At 33.8% G+C, this 22,743-nt stretch overlaps 1 protein-coding gene across 1 annotated transcript; it reads left to right on the forward strand.

Annotated features, from left to right (window-relative positions):
* Positions 1-17,074: 17,074 nt before the first annotated feature.
* LOC107844514 lies at positions 17,075-18,368 on the forward strand. The gene is made up of 2 exons (XM_016688913.2): positions 17,075-17,387; positions 17,629-18,368. Exons 1-2 carry the CDS (start codon positions 17,075-17,077, stop codon positions 18,366-18,368), a joined length of 1,053 nt encoding a protein of 350 aa, XP_016544399.2.
* Positions 18,369-22,743: the final 4,375 nt, after the last annotated feature.

Below are 22,743 nucleotides of genomic sequence, written 5' to 3' on the forward strand. Positions count from 1 at the left end.
TATCATAATTAGTTTTCTTGTAAACCCTTGTGCTATTTTGAAGTGGATTTCCTAAGATCCCGAGCATAAGAATGGGAGTAGTATTTAGCATCGAGATAGGTATATTACCAAGGTTTCATGCCCCAGAACTACGTGTCACTATAGGATTAAGATTATTCCCACTTCTACGTGGATGACTAAGATTGTGATCACTTAAGATAAGAAGTTTTATTCCGGTGGCAAGGGTAGAATAGCTCTCCACAACGTGGGCAAGATGTTGGACTCCATGAATGCTCACATGGTTTATGTCGGTTAGAAGAACCTCCCAAGAGAAGTCCCCTACTCTTAATACAGTCTATTGGTTTAAAGCCTTAAGATAAAGTGTTTTCCTTACAGAAAGCTTTTTAAAGTATTTTCCCTGCTAGTTAAAGTAACAGATTAATAGAAAAGATTTTAGAAAACTAAGTGTAAAGGCTCACAACTTAATCCAGATTTTGCTTTACAGAAATATATCAGCTACAGATTTTAGCTTTCAGCTATCAGATTTCAGATTTAAGAGTGAGTCCTTTCTATATTTAGATAGTATGATTTAAAGAGAGAATACAAGCACAACTTTCAGAACTAAATATTATGACTCACTAGATTTATAAAGTATGATTTGCTTCTCATTATTTTGTTATTTCATATATTCCAGCTTATGTGAGTTATTTGCATTTAATATGCATTATTTTATAAATTATGATGATGAGATGATGTTTTACTTATGTATTTCACCCTCATATACTCAGTACATCCTCAAAGTACTGATCCACATATACATCTATGTACTACATTGTCTCATAATGTAGGTATCAGTTCAGTTGTAGCACGCATATTATAATCAGATAGTTTGCAGCTTCTAGTCAGCAGGTGATAAGTACTCTTGATTCCAGGGCTCGAGTCAGTCTTATAGTTTGAGCAGTATTGCATTTTTTTTCTTTATTCAGACATATTAATTTGGGATAGCTAGGAGTCATGTCCCGACTACCTATAGTCAACACTAATAGAGGTTTCATAGATAGTCAGTAGAGTTAATGTATTGATTCCAGTGTTTTTTTTGTAAAAGTAGAGTTGTAATTATTTTAATTTAGTTCTATATTGATCAGATTCAGAAAAGAGTCATCTTTCGCTTATTTCATTCAAATTTATGTATTTTATTCAGCTGCTTATAAGTTATGCCAGTAGAAGGGTTAGCTTGGGATCATTGTGGTCCTAAGCACCGTGTGATGTCTCAGGATCCATTTTCGGGGCATTATAAGTTTAGACAAACTATTGTTTTCAGTTCAATAAAGGCTTGGTAGATTGTTTACATTGGATTTGCGGTTTTCCTTTTGATACGATGTTATGAAGTTTTAAGTTTGATTTTGGGAATACCATGTTTTCAGTTTATCTTCTACACTTTTATTTATGTATGGATTATGCTTATGATAGTATGCTAATCAGTTTCTCGAGTTTTTGGGGTTAGGGATGCCTGCTGCAGATAGGGTCTCGTCTAGGTTCATGACAAGCTTGGTATCAGAGGACTGTTCATGGTCTCAGGGTATCTACAAAGTCGTGTCTAGTAGAGTCTTGCTTATGGGTGTGTTGTGCATCACACTTATAATTAGAAAACTACCGGGCATTTAAGAGTTGTTTCTCATTCTTTCATACTTTAGTTCGTGTTATAGCATCGTCTATATGGAAGTTATCTAAATTCCTTCCTTGCTCTAATTTTGTGGGTCATGCCTTATTGTCGAGGAGATACAGGTTCAAGATTTTAGATCCCTAACGATGTGGTCTGTTCCGATTGAGTTATCCATGAAGTTATGAGATAGCACAAGGACTTGAGATGAGTCCATTAGTGCTTTAAAGTGTATTAATTCGAGTATATACCTCTATATTAATGCAATCATGCTTTTCAGCCTGGGGTACGAAGTGTATTCAATTTCTTTCAAAAAAATCCTTGTTGTAAATGTCATGCTTAAAGGCAGAGATACATGATAGAATATTGGAATAGTATTTTCACCCGAGTAGTAGCATATGTTAATGTGTCATGACCTATTGGTAGTAAGATGGTCCAGATGTTAATGATATGGATTCACAAGTCTATAAGCCAAAGTGAGGGTGACTTTTACATAAATAAGTAGTTTTAGTTATATAACCTTTGAGGGGTGGCTTGCTCTTTTATGTTAATTTGCTAATATTGTAGAAAGTTTTTTAGAGTGTATGGTAGTTTGTGGAGGAAGTGCTTGATTATGATTATTATTTATTCAAAAGAGGGAAGGAGCCCAGAGTTAATAGTTATGGTGGTTATAGAAATTATTTATTGGTTGTGAATGGAAAGGGGTAGATTAGTCAATAAGTTATGGATAGAGACTCATTGGTGTATATGGAATTTGAAAGTAGTACAGATACATGTATGGGTAAGTAAATATTATGAGAGAAAGTGGAATATGTTGATAACATCATAATGGGTTATATTATAAGATTAAGATCGACTATCCTTATTATGTGACTTTACCCACCTTGATTGTCTTTTCTCTAGTAGTTGTAAACTAGTACTGCATGTGAGAAGGTTTGTAGTAGATTTTAAGGTGTAGTAGTAATGTCATGGAGGGGATGTGATTGTAGGTAGTAGTTAAGTGAAATGAGGTATTTGGGTTGATTTCCCAAGTTGATGGACTAGTATAGTTTGTGGCATGCTTCATCGATGGTACATCATTGATGCTAGACTATAGGCTTAAACTTTAGATATGGAGTGTGGTGGTAAGAATAGTAGCTTAAGATTAATGATGTATATTTTGTAGAAATTAATTAGTAGGCTTGATGTGAGGTGTGAAATAGCCTAGGTTGGCAACTCATGGAAAAAGGAGTGGATAATTATGATATATATACATGAGGATTATGTTAAAATGTTGAATTATGGTTGAGTCATTAAGTGGGTAAGGGCGTAAGTATATAAGGATAAGTTGAACCCCCAGGTAGCATGTTATTAGATACAGTTTTATGTGTATAAGTGTCATGTGCACCTAGCCCACGTTCTTAAATTTTGTAGTATGGAGAAGTCTGGGAAGTTGTTGTATGGTGTTCTTTAGAGTTGAATTGAGGAAATATAGGTAGGAAATATGCGCCTTTAGTATAGTTTTACTAATTTTGTTAAGTTGTAAATTATGTGATTAGAGGTGTAATGCTAGTATTTTAAGGAGTTGAAGATAGAGTGTTAAGTATTTAGAAGCATGAATGTCCATGCCCATGTTAATGTTAGCCATAAGTCGATGACTTTGGGGGTTGGAGGAAGTTATAATTAGTGTTCTTGAAGGGGATGTTCTAGAAAGAATTTAGTGTCTTTATATTAAAATTATTGAGGGGAGTTTGTGTTCATGTGTATATTGATACCCTATTGGGCTGAGTGTTGTGATTATAGATTTGATCAGAGCCTCAAGTTCAGGATTGTGACTTTGCTCTAAAGGGGAGATGATGAGTCAAGATAGTTCCCGAATTTTCTCATAGTGTCAAGTTGTAGGAAAAATCCATGATAAATCTATTCCTATTCAAGTAAACTCCTCCTACTTCAATTTAAAAGGTTATTCGACCAATGTCTTATGTATTCAAGTCCTGCCTATGTCTAAGGTCTGATTCTCTATGTAAGTCATGTCATGTTCCGAACTCCAAACTAGAAGCAATGATGTCTCAGAAAATCCAGTCTTTCATGTATTCAAGCCCTATGTTATGATGCTCATGACCCATAAAAATTTATATCTTATATCACTTAGTTCTAAGAAACTATGTTTTTCATATGTTACCGATTCATTTTACATTGGGATTAGCTAAAGTGATAAGGTTCATGCCAACTCATGACTATCCAGCTCTAAAAATGAGAAGGAATAGCTTCATGTATCAATCCTTGTCTCGATCGCTGACTTCATGAATTCTGATCTTATGTTATACGACTCATGATGTAAGAGCTTATGTGTCTTACTGTGGTTTTTCCTAAGAACTCATGTTGTGTTTATGCCGAACGACTCTTTACTTATGATCCAGACACTTGATATATGAAGTATTTCGTGTCTATTGTATCGTATATTCACCTCATGTCCTACCTTGAGTAGTGCAATAAGTATAGGTTATAATCAAATAGTATTACTCCCATTCATGATGCTTATACTCGGGTCCCTTAATGACCCTCTGAATGATAGTATGATAGTAGTTATGGAAGAGTAGTAGTGAATTAGGTAGGTGGAGTAGATGTTCTTGGATGTGAAAATTTTGATGTGATTTCTTTAGCTAAGGTTATAGGTGAAGGGGGAAATAAGGAGATGAACTTTCGTTATGTGAAATAATTAGGAAGGAGATATGTGTCAAAAATCTTTGTGAGAGTGATTGAATTTGCTGGTCTTAGTGGGGGAGATCCATGAAGTTGGTGTAGTAATGATAGGTCTGAATGTTGTGATTGATGAAAACACAAACCCATGTACTATGTGGTTAGTACTCCCTGAATTAAAACTTGAAGGTGTTTGATAGTAGTGATAAGGTGAAGTAATATTCTTAAAGAGGTGTAGAGAATAGGGTCCCATACTTAAGTTAGCACCTTTTTTCTTCGAGTTAGGCTTCAACTTAGAAGTACTATGCAGTGAGACTCAAACTCTTGAGGTTAGATATGTGATGGGAGAATTGTAAGTTGGAAATAATGAAGTATGTTATTTATTGTTCGGGTCATAGACAAATAGTGCACCTACGTTTCAGTCTATTCGTTGTATCTTGTAAAGTAAAGAATGCTTCTATTCCTATCTCCAGGGAAACCTCATTTCATAATTGTACCGATGTAAATCAGGCCCATTATCACCAAATAAACTCATGCCTTATGTTGTGATGATTATGATCCCTAGAACTCATGTGCAAGGTCATCTCTATGTTAATTCTTATTATCTTACGCCTCGTGCTTACACGTTTTACTAGGGGTTATATGAAGCTCTTTTGATGCCTTAGCATATTTTATTAAGGTAAAAGGTTCAACGTGAGGTTATGTTATTTATTTAATAATTTTAGAGTTTCAACAAATTTCTACCCATCATTCGGTGATGAATGATCCCAAGGGGGAGATAGTGTAGAAACATCCTTGAAGATGAATATACACTATAAAAATCTCGTAGCTCAAAGGTTAAGTTGAGCACTATCCTATCGATTGAATGTTAGTTGATGATTTTTTATGGTCTAACTTCCAGAGAATATTTATCCTAGGATACAAAGAATTATGTGTCCTACTATAATCAAATTAAAGCCCTTCGAGTCTTCTTTCCAACGCCACCAACTGTTTGTCAATTCGATTTTGGAGTCAAAAGTTATAAGTGTTCAAATGAAGCATTATCTAGGGTGTGCGATCGCCCTACGCTGCAAAGCAATCGCTTAAGCACACTGCCTTAGCTATGCTTTGGCCATGCAACTCAAACCCAAATGTTTGCTTTGGCTATGCAACACATAGCTTTTTCGGGGCATCAAAAAGTGTTCTGTTTGATTTATTTTAAAGGCATAAAGGTCTTTTATCATCCCATAACTATTCCTAACCCTCTTTGGACAAATTTAAGGTCTTAATAAACATTACATTGCCTCTGTAAATTCTCAAATATCATTTCATATGCAAGAGGGGAGAAACTACCTAGGGTTTGCAGATTCTACTTTCTAAGGGGCCAATCTCTCTACGTTTTCTTTGATTTTTCTCTGTCAAAAGGTATGTGGAACTATCCTAAATCTCATGAGCATGAATTTTACATTTTTAAACAAGTTTTTAGGATATATATGTATGTATATGAAATAGGTTTTTGGAAATCGTTTAAAGAGCAAGCATCATAACCCGTTTTGATGAAAGTACATAATTATCATGGGAGTTTTCCATAAGCTTGATTTATAATCTTGAGCATACTTGATTTGAGTTTGAAAAGTGAATTTTGAACATGGCTTGCAAAATTCTCTACCCTATGACAAAGTTTATGGTCTTAGCATATTATGAATTGCGAATTCGATTTGAGAGCATGAATTATAAGCCCCTCTTTTTATCATGAGATTTACGTAAAAAGAATTTTAGGGTTGTTTTATGAATGAGGATGATTCTTCATTTTAAATGCCTCTTTACTTGATATGGATGGTTGTTTCACGTGTTTTTCAAAGAGGTGATTTCTATTCTAAATGTTATAATTTTCAAATAGAAAACCTGCATATGATTAATGATTGAACTAATCACCGCATGTTTAATCCTTGAAAAGATAGTGTGTTGTATAAGATTTCATGTTCTTTTGAAATAAGAACTCTCTTGTGATATTTAAATTTGTTGGGTGGTCATTAATATGCTTTTAAGTAAGAAGGACCATAGATATAATGTGATATGAAAGGAATGACTTGCAAGTCTGGGTCTGACGATACCCTATTGTGCTATGCCCTTAACATAATGAGAAAAAATTGTTTATAAGCATGAATTAAGTTTTTAAGAGGCTTAAAGAGAGTTAGATGTGTACATGAAAAAGGCACGAGTTCAGATAACTCATTGCCCAAAACCATATTTTGTCTATACGGGATTTATTGTGCCTTGAAAGAGGGGATGTTCCCTGAAAAAGAGGATGTGCCCTGAAAGAGGGGATTATACGCTGTCCTTGTGCCCTTTGCATATCAGAATTAAAAACTCCAACCCTTGCGGCAAACTTGGGTTGGGGGCTTGACCGCCGAGTCAAGGGCGGATTCCATATAGCTCGTGAGATTATAGACTTGTAGGGTGTATCATCTAGCTCAGAAGTAAAACAAAGAGTTGAGTCATGACTTATAATAATGTTTTGAAGCTCTTTAATTATGCCCATATGTTTTTTATATCTATTATGTTAAATTATTTTCTTAATGCTCTCGACTATTTTATATGGAATATATGTTTTTTTGGTTAGTTCTGCATACTAATACATTTCATGTATTGACCATCCTTCGTGGCGGTTACATTGTCTCATAATGTAGGATCTGAGGCTCATTCCTGCGGTCCAGTTTAGCAGCAATAAATTATCCAGGAATTCAGAGTTGGTGAGTCTCCCTTACTTTGGAAGGCATCCTATCCATGTGATAGTTTACAGTTATTTTATGATCCGATCGGGGGCCTTGTCCTAGTTTAGACAGAGTATAATTTTTAGTTTAATAGAGGCTTTGTAGATTGTTTAGATTGGATTTGGGGTTTTCCCTTTTGATAGGATGTTATGAAGTTTTAAGTTTGATTTCTAGACTACCACGTGTTCATTTTATCTTCTACACTTTGATTTATGTATGAATTATGCTTATGATAGTATGCTAAGGGATTTTTTGGGCCTTCATAGTTCGAGATGACCGTCGTGGCTAGGACCTCAGCTCAGGTCGTGACACGTTGTCTTTTCTGAAATTAAAAAATTAGTTGAGATTATACCTTTATGTCTCTGGGCTCGTAATTTTACGAAATGAAAGGTATTGATGTTGCTAAAATCCAAAATTCCAAAAATAAAAATATGTTGGACCTGATGTGCCTTATGTGGAGAATTTGCCTCAACAACCAAGAGGCAGCTTATAAGTTTTTTAATATACATATGCTAAGTATATGACTGTACATATATACAAATTATATTCTAATTTATTACTTAATGTATTTGTAGGGATTGTGGATTGTACATGATTATATATGTCGAGTGCCTTAGTTATATGAAAGACATTTCTTTGATTGAGTTCAAGCTTGATTTGCTTCGTATAAGATATGCTTAATTTATGTGGAACTATAATTTAAGAAGACAAGAAGTTGATGCTCAAAGTAACGACAAAACACCAATGAGGCTTGTTAGGTAAATCAGGATAACAAATGACACAAAAATTATTGATGTTTGATAGTCTTGTAGTTGTATTTTGTGTTTGTGTTTGACAACATTAAATGCTATGCTGACAGTGACGTAATTCGATAGTTGTTATGTTTCAGTTATTACTTTTAGGTTTTATTTGTTCTTGAATAATGGTATTTATATTTCAGTTATTACTTTATGAAAATGAATGAAAGTATTTTCTTTTTTTTTGTTAGAAAGATAGCATAATATATGAATAACAAATGTGCAATCCAGGCTTTTAGCCTGGGTTATAGTCCATAGTTGAGGGAATTAATCCCTGATCTAGGTCATTGCAAAAGATAACCTCTTTTTCGAAGGTAGTTCCTATCATGTTTGCACATAAATTTTTACGAGCACACATTGGGGGAACTTTAAAATGTCTTGATTTGGCAAAAAAAATTGATTCAGCTCTAAGTTTGGCCATTATATGTGCAACAGTATTTTGTTCCCTGAACACGTGCTGCACCAAAGAATTTCCTAGCCTGGTCAGTTTTGACCTGCAAACATTTAGAAGAGCATTGTAGACAAGATTACGATGAGTTAGCATATCAATAACCTCTGTGGAATCAATGTTACTTTCAATGGGTTGGAGATTGCGCTCTTCGGTTAAGTTAAAACCTTCACTTAGAGCTAAGAGCTCTATTTGATTGTTGGTGGCTTTATGAAAGCTTCTATTAAAGCCAGTGATCCATTGCCTATTGGCATCTCTAATGATACCCCCAATTCCATCCCTACCAGGGTTCCCAAAGTAGGAACCATCATTATTGAGTTTGTAAGCACCTACCTGGGGAGGGATCCATCCAACCTGGATGGTAAGTTTGGTCTTATGGGGCTTAGAAGTGCCAGGAATTTGAACTCAGTAGCCTTATCACATGCATCTGAGGGAGAGGCTTTTCCAATCTTATTTTTAAAGATATTATTGTTTCTGGATTTCCAAATGGTCTACAGGCTAAAAGAAATAAGAATTTTCCAGTATATAAAGTGGTTGTACCGTTACTCCTTAATGTGTCTCCAAGGGAGATCCAGTTGGAGAGATGAAAACTGGGAAAAGATATGATATTAGCATGGTTAGACTTTCAAGGATTATCATCCAGAATTTCATGGTGGCATTGCATTCAAAGAAGACATGGTTAATATCTTCAGAAGTGGCACTTGGGGTCTATGTCAATGCCCTTCTATGAAGATTTGAGTTAGTAGGAAGTCTATTATGGTGCATCATCCAAAGGAAAAACTTTATTTTATTGGGGGAAGGGAGTTTTCAGAGCCGTCGAAAGTCCTCCAGATGAGGGGTGATCTTTATAGTGTGGCTCCTCTTGTTGTTGATGAAGTAATAAAAGTTTGCACTAGTAAAGATACCATTTCCAGTAAGGCCCCATATGGGTAAGTCTCAATCTATCTTGGAGTTAGGAAGAAAGATGCTAGTGGTAGTTTTCTTAATAGAAGTAGGGATTTTAAGGGAGGGATTCTCTAGGTTCTAAGCATAATGGGTCCAGATGTCAGAGAGTCTAGTGTTGCTCTCTTATTTAGTAAGAGAACCATAGATGAGATTCCTAATGGGGGTGGTGGGGGATCCATTTTTATTTCAAAAGCTGATGTGATTCCCATCATGAGGAATCCACTGGGTGGCTTCTTTATAGATGAGGTATCCTTTGTAGAGATTCTTCCAAGTTCTAGAGGAGCTTGGTTTACAAAGGTTGGCCTCACTGTGGTATTTAGCTTTTGAGAATTTTGGCCCAGAGCATATAGGGATTTTTAATGTATCTCTAGGCCAAGCTGTTGAGCATAGTATCTTTCTTGGTGCCAACTCTTTGCATTCCTAATCTACCCTGGCTCTTGGGTTGAGTGAGGGTATCCTACTTAATGAGGTACATCTTTCTTTTATTTGGGGATGTTCCCCAGATAAACTTTGAGCTTTGTCAATAAGCTTCAGCGTTTTAGCAGAAAGGGAGATGCATTGCATTACATGGTATGGGATACAGCTCAAAGAGGATTTTGCTAGGGTGGTTCTACTATCCATGTTTAAGAATTTAGTTTTCCATCAAGCTAGCTTAGAGTTAAGGATATCCACAATAAAATAGAAGTCCCCCGTGTTAGGTTTATAGTGAAAGATGGGGAATCCCAGGTATTTTCCAAAAGAATCACTGGCTTTTATAGAGAGCTGGTAAGCCATGAATTGCCTTACAGGGGGAGTGCAGTTAGAATAGAAGATAACTTTTGACTTTCCTGTATTAGTCTTTTTCCTAGAATAATGGCTGAAGCTCTGAAGAGCGTTAAGAATGGTTTGACAATTTTTGGCATCAGCCCTAGCAAAGAGGGTCAAGTCATCTGCAAAAAATAGGTGTGAAACCTTTGAGCCTTTTCTGCTAATTGATATGGGATTCCAGTTGAGAATGTCAACTTCATGATCTATCCTTCTGGAAATGAGTTCCATACAAAGAATGAAAATGTATAGAGATATGGGGTCCCCCTATCTGATTCTCCTAGAAGGTTTGAAAAAATTGGTCCTACTTTCATTGACCAAAATAGAGATGGAGGAAGAGGTGATTCAATACATGAGAAGAGTGGTTAATCTAGGGAAAAATTTAAAAAGTGGAGGGCTTGTCTTATAAAGGACCATTCAATTCTATCAAAGGCTTTTTTCATATCAATTTTTAGAATCTGTTAGCCATTTTCCCCCTTCATTTTAAAGAAATGGGTGATGAATTCCTGGACTACTATAGCTTGGTTAGTGGTTCTCCTATTAAGGAGAAAACTGGCTTTGACTTTGCCCAATAATCTTCTCCAAGAAGGGCTTAATTCTATTATCCACAATCTTAGTGATGTTTTGTATTGAGTATTGCAAAGGCCTATAGGTCTGAAATTTCTCAGATTTGATGCATTAAAATATTTGGGAATGAGACAAAGGTAGGTGGTGTTGACTTTCTCATCCATAGTGAGTGTTGAGAAGGTGTGAGTGCAGAAGTTGATGCCAAAATTCCCCATGATGTTCCAATATTTTTGGAATAGAATGGGGTGAATTCCATTTAGGCCAGGAGCTTTAGAAGGTTTGAAGGAGAAGACAACTTTTTTTATTTCAGTTCTAGAGAGAATGGCATCCAGGATTTGGTGGTCTTTTGTGCTGATAGAACCCTGGCTAGAGGGGTTAATTTGACATTTGAGATGGGAACTAAGATGCTCAGAGGTGATAAAATTGGTATAGCGTAGAGAATGTTGTTCTTAATCTCTTCTTGGTTGAACACCCAGTTCCTAGCATCATCTTTCAAAGAGTTGATCATATTTCTCCTTCTATTGAGGGTGGAGGTATGGAAGAACTTAATATTTGTATCCCCTTCATCAATCCAACTAATTCTGGGCTTTAATTTCCAGAAATCATGCTTAAGGATGAGGATGTGGCTGAAATCCTGAGTGAGCTCCTTTTCAAGGATCTGAAGGAAGGAGCTAATAGGATATCTGGGGGATTTTTGGATTCCAGCTAACCTAGCTAGCAAATTTTTTTTTCTTGTAAAATATATTTCTAAAGGTAGTCTTATTCCAGTCCTTGATATGAGTTTTAAAGTGAGAAATGGCACTGGTAAGATTAGGAGAATTTTCAAAGGAGTTCTTCACCATAGAAGTGAAGGTGGGGTGGGAGCACGACATAGTTTCCATTCTAAAAGGGTTAGCTTAGATACTATGGTCTCTGATGAGGGTGACCAAAAGGGGGCAATAGTTAGAGTGGGTTCTCGGGAGATGGGTAATGGAGGTTTTAGAAAATAGTTCAAGCCAAAAAGAATTAGCTATGGACCTATCCAGCCTTTTAAGAATGAGGGATTGTCTATTCCTGTACCTTCCATTGGTCTAAGTATACCTACTCTCTTTAAACCTAGGTCAATAAGGTTGCTTTTGTTAATGCAATTCCAGAAGAAAGATGCTCTGGAGGTATTAATATTATTACCTCCGTACTTTTCAAAAAATTTTAGAACTTTATTAAAACCCCCCTCAACCAGCCAGGGACTGTGGGGTTGATTATTGATGGTATTAGCAAAATCAATAATATTATTCCAAAGAAGTTTCCTATCTTTTAGGTTGTTACTAGCATAAATGGCACTAAAGAACCAGGTAGGGGGTTGTGTACCTGAACTGAGACATGAAGGGCCTAGGAGGAGTTGGAAATATTAGTGATATTTATGGTGTTGTCATTCCACATGATCACTAGCCCTCCAGAGCTTCTTGAAACTGGATATTGGATTTTGTGGGTAAATCTAAGTTTCTCAGTAATGACCTGGTGATAATTCATTCTAGTTTCCAGAAGATCCAGAATGAAAGGCTTATGAATGTCCACCATGGATTTATAGTGCTTACAAAATTTAGGGTTATTTCCCCTCTAGTGTTCCATATAATGTAGTTCATTAGGAGTTTGTTTTGGTAAAGATGAGGGTCTATCATGATTTCTTTTACCTTCCCCCCAGTTGGAGGAGAAAGAGAGTGTTCCTAATTCCTTATTTCCACCAGTAAGGGGGCCATCATGGTAGTGAAGAAGTTTTGACTCAGTGGTTCTGTAAGGTTACTTCTAGACTAAACCTGATTAGGTTGAAAGAGAGAAAAATAATTTCTGTTTCCCTTACTACCTCTTTGAATCTTGAAGTTAGTGGCTTTTCTGACACTAGAACATCTATTCTTGGAACTCTGAGGGATGCTAGAATCCGTTCCATTTCTTTGATGTTTTTCTTCAGAGATTGGATGGTTTTCTATCTTTCCAATATTTCCAAAGCTTATCCTAGGGGATTGGTGAATGAGGAGGGGATCATGCTAATCTGGGGCTCCTGGGGAGCATTACAAAGGATGGTTCTGTCTCCAATATCCCTGGAATTCTCTAAGGAAGGAATGGGAGTGCTAGGCTAGTTTGGCACATTATTCTAGATAGAACTTATGTAGTCAATCTCTCCAATGAGGTCTGTTTGATGAAGCTTAGTAGAGTGGTTCTCCGTACATTCAACCCATACTTCTCGAGCCCATGGTGTAGCCCTTCCATGATTAGTTGTGCTAGGTATTGAGGATTCCAGATTATCAATATACATTGTCTCCCCTCTACTTGGATTCTTAGAGGGACAACTTAATTTTACAAGCCCATCTCCAACTACGAGGTTTGAGGGTGGGAGGATGATAAGGGTTCAATGAAGAAGGTAATCGATTCCATTGTGGATTCCAAGTTATTTTGGGAGTGGGTTAGAGAAGGAAAATGAGGGTAGTCTTAGTGGTTACACTCTTTAGTATCCTTATGGGGGGAGGATTTGAGCTCATCATTGATAGACATAGGGGTATCGTCCCCTTTAGGTTTAGGTCCTAATGATGAGCTAGCAAGAGACAAGACAGTTTTTCACCTTCTTTTATGTCATCTCGCTTAGAGTTACTGATTGATTGAGCCATCGATTTGGTAGGGAAAAGATTGGATATCACAGAATCCCGAGGCAGGATTTTATGAGAGGTCAAAGCAAGGTTACCAGGGGTAACTTGGTTAGAGGTAATTACCCTATTTGACTCTTGGAAATTGGGTCTATGGTTAATATTCAAAAGACTTGGGCCTTCACTATTATTTGAGTGAGCAGGCTCAATGGCATTGATAGTAAAGATGGGTCTTTTCTTCCCTGGGCCTGTATTGTATTTGGGCCTCATTTTGTTAAGTTGAGGGCTATTGTAGTCCACTTTGGTAGGGTTTAGCTGGTCATATCGTTGCTGGCCTCCTCGGTGGCAGGTTGGTAAACCTTCGTCGGAGACGATGAATGAGAGTATTTTGGATCGAGAAACTTACCTGTAAGAGGATCAAATAGTTTGACCTTAAGTTATCAGAGGTGGAGGACTTACTCCTTTCACCTTCGGACTTGCCCGATTGGGTCTTCTTTTTTCCTATTTTGAATTGGATGGTTTTTCATTCGTTGGCCTCCTTCTTTTCCATCGGTGTTGATGTTGGGGCTTTGGAAGTGGTAGGGCTGGGGTTTTACATTTGGGAATATCCCGGTATATGACCCAGCCGCCCACATGCTTTGCAGAGGAATCCATCTCCTTCATAGACTATGGCTTGGTGGTGGTTGCCAATGATAATCGATAATTTTAGGATTTTATCCACCGGAACTTGGACACATATCATGGCATATCTTTCCGTAGGGTGAAAGACGTGCATATGTCAATCTTAACCAATTTTCCAATTTTCCTACCCGCTTTCTCTAGGATGGTTAGGTCATAGTACTTCGTTTGTAGATGTGGTAATTTGAGCCAAATTGTCGTCGTTTGGATCCTTGTTTCACTTGGGACGAAATCGGGCTCCCAACTTCGAACTGTGAGAAAGGGGGTCTCTATAAACCACAGGCCCTCTTGTAAAGCTCTTTTTTGACTTTCTTCTTTTGATAATTTGATGGTGAAGAAGCCCATCCCAAGGTCAATCATCGGAATATTTTCTTGAACTTTCCACGGGTCTGTGATTTTCTTTTAAAGGAAGAGGTGGTTGATTTTCTTCCCAAAGACTTTGACTATTACTGAGTGTTTTCAAGGATTGTAGATCTTTTTCTTATTCTCAGGTGATAGTGGAATGTTCCCATCTTCTTCATTGAGTTGGTGGAATTTTTGGAGCTTTCAGGGAGAGTATTGAAAGACCTTTGAGTAGCTATGAATTTTTCTTTTACTGCATCGCAGTAAGATGTTTTGGAATTTACATCAATTGCCATATGGCAATCTGTATCTGAGGGTTATGGTAGTGATGGTTCCTTGCTTGGCATGGCGTGTGGGTCCTACTCATTGGGATTGATTGGGGGGACACAGAGAGAAGGGGTCTTTCTCTTCTAAACTTTTTTTATCGAATGAAAGTATTTTCGTTATGGTTATATGTTAAATATTTGTCTTGTTTAAGATAAGCGATTATACATGTCTTTGTTCATATCTTACATATTTAGTAGTTAGTTGCACAACTTTATATTTATATTTATATGTTTTACGTTTATACATGTACCTAAATATGTATTTAAATTTGAATATAGATGTTTATATAGTTATACAAACAAATATTTTTTTTACAAATATGCCTGCACATAAACGCGTAACTACAAACGTAACCTTCAATTTATCAATTTTATATTGTATTCTATATATATTTGTGTTTTGAAATGTATATACAAACATATTTAAATGAAAATGCACAAGTTTATAGATAACTCTATATGTATTTTCAAACCCAGTTGCAAATACATATAGGTACTTGTCTATGTATTTTTCAAACACAATTACAAATACATACGTGTATCTGTATGTGTATTTTCAAATACATATAAGGTACCTGTAGATGTAATTTTGCAAATACATATAGGTAAAATATATTTGTATTTTTTCCTGAATATATGCATATGTATTTATATTTTCCTGAATATATAAATATTTAACTTTACATATTCAAGTAGTTTACCTATATGTATTCAAACAGAGTTACATATATGTAGTACGTACATGTAGGAAATCAGTTCAACATTATGACAATCAAAAAAAATATCTTTAATGAATATAACATCACAACAAATTTTACATTTACGATTTTAATATCACAACAAATGTATTATTTACTATATTTCCTACATGAACGTCTATTGTGTCCCTTAAAGCCACATGCACTACACGAACTGATGAGTTTCTTCCTGATCATATCCCTACTTGATTTTTCAAGAAACTCTTCACTCTAACACATCCCTGCCAAATGCTAGAAGAGCGATTAGTTGGTTGTATGATGTGTTTGTGCTCAACATTATAGAACCAATGATGTATTATTTGTTATTTTGTTTATATGTCCATCCAGAGTGCTTCACAAGAACAAGGATGATTCTCATCCAGAGGCGGACCCACGTGGTTTCGCTAGGGTGCATGTGTACTCGGTAACTTTTTTTAAAAAAATTATAAATATATGTCTAGATACCCTACTAAAGTATTAATATATTTAATTGTGCACCCTTAATAAAAAAACTTGTCTGGGTGCACTGGTTCGAAACTCAAATACGATCTTTGTTCGTAGCCCGACATTGTGGGTTTGATTCCTGATGGAGTGCCTCTTTTTCTTTCATTTACAATTTTCTTGTACATTTAAATGCCACCAGCCACCTCATCTGGCCCCACCATCTACCCTTAATTGATATATCCACTGGAGATTCCCTAATCCCCAGTCCATACTGTGTTTTCCCCCAAATTTCTAAATATTTTCTAAATTTTTTCTAGAAACTAGAAAGTCACAGTACATAAACAAAGAGAAAGGAGAAAATTCTCCATTTGATGCACCATAACAGGTACAGATCTCTCTCTACTATTTTCTTCTTTCATTTTTTTAATTTTTTTAAATTCAAGTTTAGGTAATGTTAAATGCTTTTAATATTTATTTGTTGCTCGAAACTTGGTGTGCAAAATTTATTTATTTCTTTTTTCTTGCTTCTATTTATGTCTATGGGCTTTAATTAAAAATAAATAAATAATTATTTTTACTTATATTCTTAATATTTTTTTTGTTTTTTAGGAATTTGTTATTGATTCTTATGAATTGAAATGGATAGATATTATCCTCCTCAACCAAGTTCTAGTTTTAAAGACAATTCTCATCGTTTTATAAAAGAGTTTGATGTGAATACACTTAAATTTGATCCTGAAAAAATAAAACTAATTCATGAATGTGACTCTACAATACGAGATCAAGTGAGAAGGCACTATGTTCAACAGTGGCCTTGTCAGTCGATTCTTTCTCAATTTTCTCAAACTAAAATTGGAACGAAATTGCATCGATTTAATTCGACATAGTATGAGAGTTCATATCCTAGGTGGATGGAGTATAGTGTGAAGAAAGATATTGTGTTTTGATTGTGTCGCTATTTATTCAAAAATGACTATGTAAAGTACAATACAAGTGATTTTTTCACAAAGACCGGCTTTAAGGCTTGGAATCATAGTTTAAATCAATTTCAATAACATGTTGGTGAAGTAAATAGCGTCCATAGAAGGTGTTTCAGTAAGATGCTAGATTTTGAGAATCAATCTCAATCAATTCAAGTTGCTTTGAACAAGCAATCTGAGAAAATAAGAAGTGTACATCGTACTCATTTAGAGGCTTCAACTAATGTGGCAAGGTTCCTCTTGAAATTTGAATTATCTTTTCGAGGTCACGTTGAAAGTGAATCTTCCAAAAATAAAGGCTTTTTTCTAGTATTTTTAGAATGGCTAGGAAAATGCTTCCTGATTTGAACAATGTTATTTTAAAACTTGCTCAAGAAAATACTATGATGACTTCTTCAAAAATTCAAAAGGATATTGTGAGTGCTTGTGCACAAGAAATCGTAAAAACTATAATTAATGACTTGGATGGAGAATTTTTTGAAATTTTAGTTAATGAATCTAAGGACATATCATACCATGAACAAATGGTTGTTGCATCAAGGTATGTTAACAGAAAAGGTAAAGTGAATGAGCGTGTTATTGCTATTGTTCGTGTTGGCGATACTTTGATAAAAATGTCGAAGGAACGTTATGGTCTTTGCCTATGAGTCACTCTTTAAGCATATCTAAAATACGTGGACAAGGATATGATGAGGCTCGTAGCATGTAGGGAGAGATAAATGATCTTAAGCTTTGATTTTGCAAGAAACTCCATCGGCATATTGCATTCATTGTATTACTCACCAATTACAATTGACATTTGTAGCCGTTGTCAAAAAATATATGCTCGTAGATGACTTTTTTGCTATTATTACTAATGTGTTGAATGTGGTAGGATCATCATTTAAGTTTAGAGATCAACTTCGCGACCATCAAACTGAAATGTTGGAGCAACTACTAGAAAGTAGTGAAGTTAAAAATGGAAAAGGATTAAATCAAGAACGAGGACTTCAAAGGCCAGGTGACACTCATTGGGGTTCACATTTTAGAACATTGGATAACTTTATAGTTTTATTTTCATCTATAGCTCATGTGCTTGACGCGATTAAATGCGGAAGCTCAAATCCCAATGATAGATTACAAGTCAGAGCTTTTTTGACTATGATCAATGAATTTGAATTTGCTTTCTTACTTCACTTGATGTTGAAGATATTGGTGATGTCCAATGAGCTAAGTGCATTATTACAAAGAAAAGAGCAAGATATTATCAATGCCATAATATTTCTTGGCATTTCTAAGAAAAGATCACAATTGTTGAGTGATGATGAAGGGGATTCTCTAATGAATGAAGTTCGTGTATTTTGTGATAAACACGAAATCTTGATTCCTAAGATGGATGATTTTTATCTTACCAAAAAATTAAAGTGTAGGTTTTCTAGTGTTACTTACTCACATCACTTATGTGTTGAGCTCTTTTATACTATAATTGACTTGCAACTTCAAGAGCCTAATAATTGTTTTGAAGTTGTGAGTGGTAACTTGCTTCTTGGTATGACAAGCTTGAATCCAGCTAATGCTTTTGCTAATTTTGATAAAGAAAAGAATAATGATATTGGTCAAGAATTATTCGGATGAGTTTGGTGAATCAAAGATTCGAGAGTTTAGTTACCAACTTGATACTTTCATTATACACATGCGACGTGGTGATCCTATATTCTCTAATTTGAAAGGAATTGGTGATTTGGCAGAAGCATTGGTTAATGTAACTTTTGTGGAAACTTATTCTCTTATGTATTTACTTGTGAAACTGACGTTAATTTTACCAGTCTCTACTGCAACTGTAGAGAGATCTTTTTCATCCATGAAGCATATCAAGAATGAAATGTGTAGCAGTATTGGAGATGCATTTTTAAGTGATTGTTTAGTTTGTTATATTGAGAAGGATTGTTTAGTTTGTTATATTGAGAAGGATATATTTGTAAATATAAGCAATGATGCAATCATTGATCGTTTTCAGAATATGAAAACGTGTCGGTGTCTAGTATGAAAGGATGATATACTTTTATTATATTAATACTAAATTAATATCATTTGATCATTTTGAAGTTTATACTTTGCCCATAATTTTTTTTTTATAATTTTTAAGTTTAAAAGATTCGTATGTCAAATTATGTAGTTGATAATCGACATGACTATGTTAAAGATAATGGTGCACCCCCTATCTTCAAATCCTGGATTCGACTCTGTTCCCATCGCCAATCTCCAACACATCAAAGTACACATTAACAAATAAAATATTCAATAAATATACATACAAAAAGAATCATAAAGGCATAAAAATCTCAAAATATACAAATGCACACAAAAGTATACAATTACACTCATAAATTCATAAATACACTCGTAATATACAAATAAACTCACGTTATACAAATAAATGAAGAATATACAATTACTACCAACATATATAAACAGAAGTCGAAATATACTAATAAATCTGAAATATACATATACACACAACAAAATATATTTACGATATGAAATATACAAATATATTCAATAATAGAATTACACTCATAAATTCAACACTAACAATATACAAATTAAACTCACATTATATACACACAACAAAATACAATTACTATCTAGAAAATACAAACATATTGAAACTTAAGAAATTTTAATGGTGATCTGTCGGATATAAAAGTACACTAAACAACAAATAATAACATGCTAAATAAAAAAATCAATAATGTTAATCTAATATATAGCAAAAATCAAATTCGATCAAATGATAACTCGATTAATTCAATCAAAAATGAGTTCGATCAAATATTCAAAAAACACTTTGAATCGAAAAGTTCTTAATTTAGCAAAATTGATTTCGAAAAAAAAAAAAAAGAATAAATATGCTTTATTTTTAAAATTGGAATACATATTTGATAGAATACATATACGAAATCAAACATACGAAAAAAATAATGGAGTTCGATCAAATATTCAAAATACACTCTGAGATGAAAAAATTTTACGTAGGAGTGATGATTTTTTTTTAAATTCAGAAGCTCATCATGGAAAGAATCTTCAATTGATTTGAATTGTTGAAAATTATACAATAAAGTCACATTTTGAAATTTGATTTGAGTTGTTAAAAAATAACGACAAATATATTTAATAACAATCATTTATGAAAACTAAATCCTCAGCTTTATATAAGGAGTAATTTAAGAGCCTATTTACTGCTTATTTAACTCAACTGATTTGAAAAAAAAGGCGGTAAATTTCGTTTGTATATGTATTTCGGTAGCAAAATATGCCTAAAATATAAAATACAACTTGCTATTTCAGTTAATTATGAAACAGTTGCATTGAAACTCCTAAATATGAGTTTAAGTTTTCTATTTGTGAATTTTTTTCTATATACAACAACAACAACATACTCAGTGTATTCCCATATAGTGGGATCCGAGTAGATAAAGTGTATACAGTCCATACAACTACCTTTGAAAAAGTATAAAGACTATATATTTTTGATAGACCCCCGTCTCAGGACAAAAAAGATAACAAACAAAGTTGTAATAAAACATCAATTAAGTAAAAAAAACTTAAATAAGACACCCACAGAATAGTACTATACATTATCTAACTGAAAGCACAAACCCCACCCAAAACCTCTGAACAAGAAACTCCAACTTACGTGCGTAGCCCTATGACTACTAGTATGGCTACACCAAAGCAATCTATCTACTTGCTAAGACTCGCTCCCACGAACTAGCCCTTTAACTTAATTCGTGTATGTCATACCTTCCAATCTAGGTTCATGTCCTCAGTATGCTGTAACTGCTCCATATCATGTGTAATCATCCCCCTCCAGTATTTCTTCGGCCTACCTTTACTCCATCGGGAATCATCCATGGCCCATGTTTGCTTAACCGAAAGCCAGTAACAACAACATGTCTGGTATAATTCCACAAAGTGAGTGTATGATGGATTGAGAGTATGCAGATCTTACCTCTACCTCAAAGTATATAAATTATTTCCGATAGACCCTCATCTCAAGGAAAAATAGTTTAAAGCAGTCCAAAACAGGAAGTCATGGATGTACAAGAATAAGCATATAGTAACAAAAAAATGCAAATAATAACATGACAGTAACTACAACAAAATACTATAATAATCTAAATACAAGACAACAAATAATAACAAAAATGGATGAACTAAAAGCGACATGAATAGTGTTATAACTACTAGTATGCTGAAAAATAAGACAACATACTGCTACCTACTTTTGAGTTATTAAAATCTATAACCAAGTCGAACATCTACTTTTAAAAAATATAAATCGCAATCAATCAATTATACGGAAAAATAAAATTTTAAAACTTTCATGTTGATTTGATTGATTATGCACCATTCACCTCTTTCCTATTCACAAAATTAGCTACAATGATTGAGAAGCTCTTTGGAGTTTTAAAATTTTAGAATAACTGAAACTAGATTAAATAGATACACTTTAATTTTACACTGCTAAAAAAACATAAAATTAAAATAGAACTATAGAAGTGAAAAAAATACTACCGGAGAGGTATGCAATACGAAGATACCTCACAAAGTGAAAAAAATAATAATTATACAATTGTTGTGAGACTATGAATGTTATAACTCATAAGGGACTGAATGTTGAGGCTAAAACCTATATTTTTTCGAAATGAATATTAAAATAAAGGGTAAAATTTATAAATAGCGTACTTAAGATCATAATTATGAAATTCGTAGTAACACTTTCATAATTACTTAAACTAGCAACTTGTATTTGTATTTGAACAAACTGTTGCTATAAAAATATATATACAAATCATTTTACTGCCCATATTTAACTCAAACCAGTTGAGTTAAATATGGTATAATTAGCCATTAATTAAATGTGGAGATTTCTTTTCCATTAAAACCTCTTAATTAACATGATTTTCGCTATTTGTTACCAATTGAAATCAAAATTCAAATTTCAGTTTCACATTATCGTTTTCATATAAAAAAAAATCAAAATCAAATTCAATTGAAACTTCTTCTGTTCAATATCTTCAAAAATTCAAATTAAACCATTACTTTTGTTGAAGCTATTTAATCGTAATATTGTTTTCTTATATGAATTTTATCAGTAGTTTGAAATCGATCAAATTTTTTCATTCTGAATTTTTTTCCATTACTGTTATTTCGTTCAAATTTTTTGAGTCATTATTTATGTTTCGTTCAAATTTTTTAAGTCATTACTGATGTTTCGTTCAAATATAGTGATCAAAATCGATTTTTCGTTAAATTATTTTTGAATATTTTGAGTCATTAACCATTTTTTGTTAGAGTCATCAAAATCAATTTTCCTTTATGTTGTACAATTTAACAATTATTTCGTTAAATTATTTTTGAATATTTTGTAAACGAATTTCGAAAAAAAGTAATGCAACAGTAAATTGAACTGATCGAATAATATAGTGATCAAAATCAATTTTTCAAGATGCTCAAACTCAATTTTTCTTCACTTCTCTTTTTTATTTTTTTATTTTTCTATTTTTGTTTTTTTCTTTTTCTATTTTTTTTTCGTTTTTTTACTCTTTTATCTCTAACATTTATTTTGAAAAGACAAAATGTATATCACATACAAATATTCAAAAAATATATAAAATACATAATCATACAGATCTGAATATGTAATTATAGTACAAAAATACATATGTATCTGCATATGTATTTACAAAAACATATATCTCACTCATATGTAAATATAAACATATAAGACATAAAATCTCTATAAGAAAAAGGACAACTATATACATATGCATATAAGTAATCAGAAAATACATGATACATATCCTATATGTTAATATATACATGTGAGTCAGATATTATTGTAAATACATATGCAAATATATATGTATGATTTTTTATTGTAAATAAATATATGAAGATTTGTATGTCTATTTATTTTGTATATTTATTGAATATGTATATGTGA

This window comes from Capsicum annuum, chromosome 10, assembly GCF_002878395.1.
Source record: "Capsicum annuum cultivar UCD-10X-F1 chromosome 10, UCD10Xv1.1, whole genome shotgun sequence".
NCBI classification, from domain to species: domain Eukaryota; kingdom Viridiplantae; phylum Streptophyta; class Magnoliopsida; order Solanales; family Solanaceae; genus Capsicum; species Capsicum annuum.